The following is an 8,215-nucleotide window of genomic DNA, read 5'->3' on the forward strand; positions in this document are numbered from 1 at the left end:
TGCTATAAACAAATAATGAAATTTTAAAACATTTGAAATAGATATGTTATCTGATGAGATCAACGAAAAATAAAAATAATTGTAAACACAAACGCTGTCATGCAAAAAGGTAACAAGTGTTTAGTTTAATAAGGTACTGTTTGGAAAATATATTTACTGTTTACAATATTGTCTTCTGAAATTATAATTTAAATTTTATACAACTAAGCAGAAAATCTCAAAAGTTTCTTACCGTACTGACATCCAGAGGCAGTATAAATACAATAAGAAAGCAAAGATACCAAGCCAATAACGTTGCTATGATCACCAGCCTGTGCTGTTTCTTGAAGTCTCCATACCGATGAAGTAGGAATAAAGCCAGAAAAAAAACAAATACTATCTCAAGGCCCAACGCTGCACCACTCATTATTGAATGTTCACTCCAGCCACACAGAGCAGCTTGCTTAAGAAACTGGATCAGAACTGTAAGACAAAAAGACATTGAAGTGCCTTAAAATATCTGGAAGATATTTATGCAGAAAAGAGTAGTTTAACAGACATTTTTAAACATATTAATAGACCTTTCTTATTTCACGACAAGAACTCTGATCAGATGAAGAACAAGATTTTCAGCAAGGTGCTTTAAAGTCCTCTGTAGAAATCAAAATATCATGTCATTCCAATTTTGTCATTTCTAGCAACATATTAGGACAACTTCATTTCATCTTCTTGATATATAATAGATCCAAAAGTCAAATCTCTGTCCTTGAACTTTTAAGTCCAGTATAAATTTCAAAAAAAAAATCTATTCTGCTCTTTTTTTTTCTTTTAAAAGAAATCAACTACTTTGGACAAAGGGTTAATTGTTAAAATTAAATGTTTCTGGAAAGCTTTGTTAACGGACCATTCCTCAACTACGCATCTGAATTCTGTACTCAGTTAACAAAGCATAAAAAATACAGCAAAGCATATGTTAGTCTACTTATGATGCACCTCTTTTAGGTTTGAAATTTCATGTAATGAGAAGCAAGATGCTAGCTAATTCACCTTCCTACTTCTTTTCTGTTCTTCAGAGAAACAAAAGTCTCAACGAATTTGTTATTAATCTTGTCATTACATATTTTTGTTTTGCTCATCCTTCTGGGTTTTGTTACTCTGTGTTATAGTCAGGACTGCTAGTAATGCCTAGAAAGTTCATATAGCTTCATACAGGCATGCTATTATGCAAGGGGCCAGTGAGCAGCACAAATCTATTAGAGAAAATTTCACTGACTTGTTACAGTTAGTTAAACTGCTTCTGACCTTTTTAATAAGCATCATTTTACCACAGGCACTTCACAATTTAAAAAAAAAAAGTTTATTTCTGTGGTCAGGTTGACTTGCTTCTCCATCAGTATTACCATTTTAGCTTATTTGATTTAACTGAAGTAGTTTTTCCTATGGCTTACCCACTGCTGTACTTTCAGTGCTTTCACTTTTCACTGGAACTTTAGAGATTTAAAAACAATGCTACTACTAAAATTGCCCTCAATTTACTTTCAAATCTCTTCATAATTTGCTAAAGTGAACCATTTCCTTTATTAATCTCTCAGTATACTGCTTAAACTGTTATGTGTGAGGGCATTAAGCAGTGAAAATTGTCTTATTTCCACTAAAAAATACAAAAGTCTGTAATGCCGGTACTTCCCTGAGGACACACAGGACAATTATTCTGTGATTCTTCCCCAAAGATTTGTTTCCCCTTATTTTGCTACTTTCACATTTAATTTCCAAATAGCAAGAGCAGTCTGTATACAGCAGCTGTTATACACAGAGCATCCCATATTCTGAAAACAGCTCAAGCTACCTTGCTGTTTCTTACCAAAGATGCACACACTGACTTTTTATCTTCTGCCTTGCATCTACTGTGTTTCTCAAATTATTGCATTTCTGTTGTGTAAAAGCATCCCCTTACTATCTGCCTGTACTACATTTTTGCTAGATCATTTGTAAATCATGAATGCCAGATATCTAACCTATTTCTCAATCACTTATTCTAAGCAAGTCCTTGTCTACGCTATTGTACCATTCTTGTTTCCTCAGAAAACAGAGTCTTTTGTATTGGTGGTATAGTAGAAAATTCCAACTAAAAAAAAAAAAGAATGGAAGAGAAATACTGTACATCAACTTTATCAAGGCTGTACTATCTGACATATATAGCTTTTGGTGCCCATTATGGCCACACCTTATGCTATGTAAACAAAAAAATTATACAGCATACTCTCCATTAGTCACACCTATACAATTTTTTAATATAGTCACACCTAAAAATGTTGCTATCAAAACAGAAGGTGAAAAGTTTTTGTGCAAGATGCTGCACTCAGTTACTACCATGAGGGAACTTCCAAAAATACCATAAACATGTACTGAATACGCTGAAACAGAGAGGGAATTGAGTCCTACCACAACTTAACTCACTTCCAAAGCAAAAAGCAACTTTGGAGTTACCAAAGCAAGCTACATTTTTCTGTTCTTCACCTGATTCCTATTTTAATCTCAAAATACAAAATGAAAGGCCGAATTTTTACAATACTGCAACTGATGACAAATAGAGTTGTTCTGAAATAATATATACACATTTTCAAAATTACAGTTCGAAATTTTTAGACAGAAGCCACTTAAAACTAGTTCTCAGCTCAAATAGCTGAAATGGTGAAACCCCACCTGGAGTACTGCGTCCAGCTCTGGGGGCCCCAGTACAGGACAGACATGGAGCTGTTGGAGCGAGTCCAGAGGAGGCCACGAAGCTGATCAGAGGGCTGGAGCACCTCTCCTATGAGGACAGGCTGAGAGAGTTGGGGTTGTTCAGCCTGGAGAAAAGGCGGCTCTGGGGAGACCTTATTGCGGCCTTCCAGTACCTGAAGGGGCCTGCAATAAAGATGGAGGGGGACTGTTTATCAGGGAGTGTAGTGACAGGACAAGGGGGAATGGGTTTAAGGTGTCCCTGCCCATGGCAGGGGAGTTGGAACTAGATGATCTTTGAGATCCCTTCCAACCCGAACTATTCTGTGATTCTATAATAAACGGAAAAAAATCACAATGTGAGAAATGCAATGCTTGAGAGGAGCTCTTACGGTGAACTGAATCCTGCCTAACAGGACAGTCGTAATTAAGACCCATGGTACTAGAATTATTTGTATCAGACCTTAAAATATATAACTGCAGGCTATAAAGCCATGCCTTTCCACAGCAAGCAGCATTTGCCTCTGAACCTGGATGTTAGCTCAAAGAAAGGTAAGTTCCTTACCCATAATTCTGTTTCTTCATTTTATTTAGACAGACTTCTCACTATGAGCACACAGCTCCCTAGTATCAGCTGGCTGAAATTCCTGAACCCCTAAAGAACGTTCTCCTGAGATAAACGAGCTGCTTCGAAAGACTTCTCTTGTACTGCACAACCTTCCACTGTTTAGAAGATGCTACTATTAAGCAGTGGCAAAAAGTAACAAAATTCCTCACTCTGAAGGGAAGAGTATCTATTGCCATATTCTGTTTCTGGAGCACAGGGCAACTACAAATTAATACAAATAAGATCGAAAGCTGAAACACTGGCACTCTGGAAGTGCAACTTAACCAATAAAAGACAAGGACAAGCTCTTGTGTAGGCTTAGGATTTTCTTGCTTTGTTTCAGCCATAGACAAAATCAGTAAGTTTTTAATTTTGTGAATGGGAGAGTTTGGTTACCCCCATATAGGACATACATTTCAACATTCTGACATGAAATCCTCTAGAGTCCAAACCCAGCTAATAACTCTTTGCAAGCACAATAAAGGGCTCAGTTCACACTTAATACCCTTGGACACTCCCTACTATCAACAGTATTAAATTACTTGTCAACCTCAAGACTAACCACACTCATGACCATCTACATAACAAATGAACTAACTATTCTGCCTGGTACAGGAATACTCAAGTTACTAAATGAAACAGCAAAGAATAAAAACCCAACACTTTTTTAGAGCTTTTATATAGCACCAAATTTAACAACAAAGACACTCCAAAATTATATTCTTAAAGAAGGGCTAAAAAGTGTGAAGCATATCTCTGAAGAAAGTACCTTGGTCTCACTGAAGTGGACTCCAATAACCCTTTAATCAGAAATCTCAGATCAGACTGTACCACAGTTTCATTCTTTTCAAACTTTGCAGGAAAACATTTTACCAGCAGATTGTTCACTTTGCTGACTAATGTAATTGATTGGTGCTTCAACCCTTCCCAATAAGTCTAACATCATACCTTCTGCAGATTTCTATTGCTGCCCTTGACACTCTCCCCAGCTTATCCACTTCCTTCTATGCTGAGCTGGAACCCACGCAGTATCCCAGCTACCGCCTGAGAAGCCCTGAACCAAGTGTAAACGCTGCTTCACGTGCCTTACTGAGATGTATACATAGAAGTATAACCTGCATGATGTTCCCTTCACATATTCAGCTTAAGAACACAACACTGTTCTCTACCCTGTAGTTGTGCAGTTGATTGCTACTTAAGCGCAGGCACAAAACTCATTTGTACCTTTTCCCCTCCCACAAGCTTCTGAATCTTCGAGGCATTTTGATTCCCATTACCACACTTGAAAAGGCCTGCAATGCCTCCTAACTTTGTGCCTTCTTAAGTTTTAATAATCACATTATTTCATTATGGAAACTCTTTGTGAAAATAAAGAGTAGCTGACAACAGGCTAGCCTCCTTAATCACAACTGTAGGTGTCCCAACTGGGGAAATGTTCTTCCCCAGAAAAAAAATCCTGAGAAACAGAATCAAAAGTCCTATTAAAGACCAATATAGGACATCTAGTGATCCTCCCATATACACTAGGTCTATCAGTGAAATAAGTTAGATTACTTCAACAATTCGTCCTTAACAAACTGAAGCTGTCTTTTACTCAGCAATGATATTCTAGATACTTACAAATAGCTTTTGTTTCAGAATTTTTTTCAGGAATTCAAAAGCAAGCAGGCTAATCTGCCAATCTGTATTTCTCTCTGTCCTTCAAAAATCAGTAACAAAGATAGTACCGTGCTTCTGGTTTTCATACCTTTGGTACACCTCAGTCATTTTTTAGAATACCAAATGCTTTTGTTGTTGTTCTTGAAGTATTCTCGGGTAAAGATCAAACAGATTTGGAAAAGTTAGGTGAAATATCCAAGATTTCTGGAAATGTAAAACACTTGAAGACCAAGCAGCTAGAGATTTCCTTGCCTTACTCTGTATTTTAAACACCATACTTACATCTGAGAAAAAAGTCACCAAGAAAGTTACCAAACTATGAAAGAGATATCAAAGACAGTAATGGACAAAACTGAGTGAGAACCACAGCATACTGAAAGAAACATCTGTGCGACAGTATCCCACACTTCAAGCTGAATTCATAACTTGTCAGCAAGTATAAACCGAAAACTGCCACCCCCAGCAAAGTATCAATGGCCAGTTCAACAATGACCTTTTGCCTTTCTGCCAGGGAATAACCTGCTAGTTCCTACCGAGTTTCTTCGAACACATTTCACTTGGCAAAAGAACAACAGTATGCCACAACACCTGTGACCGGTTTCCTGAAGCCTGCCGTGCTCTGCAAAACTATGCTGTTAAGAATCCTAAAGTACAACTTCACTGTACAGGCATGATTAAACCTTTTGGACTGATAAAACTGTGCCACACTGAAAGCCCTTGTCACTTCACCTTTAAACAACAAAATGGGCTAACTTCGCATTTTAGAAATCTTAAAAAGAGAAGAACAAGAGGTCAAGCAACAATAGAAATAATTCCTTCAGCTATTTTCATATCCAAGTGTGCTTAGTGTGCTGTTGAGGTTTCTCTTTTTTTGTTGGTTTTGGAGTGGGTTTTTTTTGTTATTGGTTTGGTTTTTTTACTTCCTTATTACACATTGATCCTTGCAGCTTGGGGAAATAGTAAGCATTTATAAACAGGTAACAGACAGACAAAGAGCTTCTTCATCTCAGCACAGTAAGAAAACTACCTAAAGAAAGAAAACAGCCATGAGCTGCTTGTGAAAACTGACCAGAGAAGTTATCTGATAGCACTGTTTGGGAGAAATAACCTCTGAGATGAATAAAGAAAACAGAATTTGCATAGTTTTCTTTTTCTAAGAAACACTACTCAGTCTATGTATTGATTGATTTTTTTTTTTAGTACCTGTAATTTCACCTATCTTGCAATGAAGAAAAGATTTTAAATTGATTAAACATTTAATTACTTGTATATCAATACTTAGGGGACCAAGTTTTGTATCTGCTAATAACAAGGGAAAAAAAATTATAAAATGCTGTGTTGACTCCATTCAAAATAGCAGCGCTCTCGGATTTGGTGGAAGCCTAGGTTCTCCACAGAATCACTAAATAAAGGACAAATGCTTTACCATGGAACAGAGATTTTTGTGTTCAAAAGCAAGCAGGGACCATCAGTACAAAACCACAGGAAGTTTATTTGCACTGTCTTGTCCTCTAATAAAGGATATTATGTACCACAGAGACTGATGCTTCCATAGGGTTTAGGGAAATACTCCTGAAATAACACATTGAAGAAAACAACTTGCTGGGAGGAACTAAAATAGAATCAGATACGAAAGCTGTACAGCTGCAATAAGAATCTAAAAAAAAAATTAGCAATTGCTACCTGGGCTGCCAGACTAATGCACTGACACAAAATAGGTGTCAGTGATGTAGTCAATCACTTGATTACAACCCTAACATTGCATTAAGACAAACTTAGATTACTTGGTAATTCAGAGCTTTTTTAAAAAAAATAATTTGATTTTACCCCTTTCAGCAACTTCTTCTTTCCATTTCCCACGCATTAACAGAGAAAAGTGAAAAGATTGGAAAAAAAAAAGGGGGCTGCTGAACACGTTCAATATAATCAGCTTATTTTTTAAATTTAAAAAATCACCTCTCATTCATTTATCCACTTAACCTTCAAACAGCTGTTCCACTACTTTAGTTAAAACTAGAAACGGTTAATACAAACTCTTTAAGATATGAATGCCAATTTGAGTCACATAATTGTCTGTATCTGACTTAATCGTCGTGTACAATTTGCCATGTGTTCCATTACCATCTTCGATTTGATAGGCGTGTCTCTCCATCGTTATGCAGTCAACAAAGGACAGCATTTACAAGAAAGTGGCTGACTAAGAGCAGAGTTGTAGGTGTGTTCAGAATTAGTTTTCCATCCCCACCAAATTCAAAACAAGTAGTTTGGAGAAAAAGCACAAAGAGCTGCATTACTGAAAGAAAGCCTGGCTTAAACCTGACACATGGTGTGAAAAGCTTACAGAATTTAAACTAGCATGATTAGGGATAGGACCGGAATACACTGGCAGTCAGTCCCTCAATTTCAGGCCTTCAGAGTGAAGGCACTTCCAAAACGCAGGAAAACCTTTCACGGTACAATGCCACTGTCGGCACGATTCCGGTCCTCCAAACCAGATACCGCCGCTGCACATTACAGCCGTTAAACCTGATGACACTGTATCCAGTGCCCTGTTAAGCGCACAGAACCGAAGTCTACAGGCACTTAACAAACACCAGCCCGCGAGCCTTAAACGTGCGTGCTTGGGGTCCCCGAAAGAAGGCAAAAATTAGGGGCTAAGAGCAGAAAAACGAATACGCCGATTCCTCCCGCCCCGCTCGCAGACACCGACCCACGCCCACTCCTCCTCCCCACTTCCCAGCAAAGGGAGCCGGGACGTGCCCAGGGTCTCCCCGCGTCCAACCCGGGTCACGCACCCCGCTCGGAGCGCCCCGGGGGGCGGGGGGGGGAAGCGGGTCACGGCTGCACCCGCCTCTCCCCACAGCGCCGCGCCCGGCCCGGTCCCACGCAGGCCCCTGCCCCGCCGTGACTCGGCGCTGCGGCACCCCCACGCCGCCCCGACCCTCTCGCCCGCCCTCCCCGGGCCCGCGCCCCCACCTGCCGGTGCCCTGGGCCGCGCCGCTCCCTCCCCGCAGGCAGAGGGCCCTGCTCAGCAGCCAGTCCCTCGCAGGGCACCGCCACCCTCCATCCTGGCTACCGCCGGCCTCCACACGAGGGCTCAAATCGCCACGCGGAAAGCGGCAGCCGCGCCCGACTCCTTCCGTGTCAGGGCTACCGGGGCGGCCGCCGCCGCCGCCATTTGCCCCTCGCCAAATGCCCGCCCTCCCCAGCGGCGCTGACGTCGTCATCGCCCCCGCCCCGGAGGCGGGC

At 40.3% G+C, this 8,215-nt stretch overlaps 1 protein-coding gene across 2 annotated transcripts in view; it reads right to left on the bottom strand.

The window, feature by feature from the left end:
- Positions 1–8,185, bottom strand: part of LMBRD2 (LMBR1 domain containing 2) — a 31,037-nt gene extending 22,852 nt beyond the window's left edge. Inside the window, exons 1-3 of one of the 2 annotated variants that reach the window (XM_054810825.1) lie at positions 7,943–8,185; positions 2,683–2,886; positions 233–462 (exon numbers count right to left, since the gene is read on the bottom strand). In XM_054810825.1, coding sequence (XP_054666800.1) covers positions 233–406 — 174 coding nt within the window. In that variant the 5' untranslated portion in view covers positions 407–462; positions 2,683–2,886; positions 7,943–8,185. The remainder of the gene's footprint in view (positions 1–232; positions 463–2,682; positions 2,887–7,942) is intronic. The other variant, XM_054810824.1, reaches the window with a different exon arrangement.
- Positions 8,186–8,215: the final 30 nt, after the last annotated feature.

Source organism: Grus americana, chromosome Z (assembly GCF_028858705.1).
Source record: "Grus americana isolate bGruAme1 chromosome Z, bGruAme1.mat, whole genome shotgun sequence".
NCBI classification, from domain to species: Eukaryota; Metazoa; Chordata; class Aves; order Gruiformes; family Gruidae; genus Grus; species Grus americana.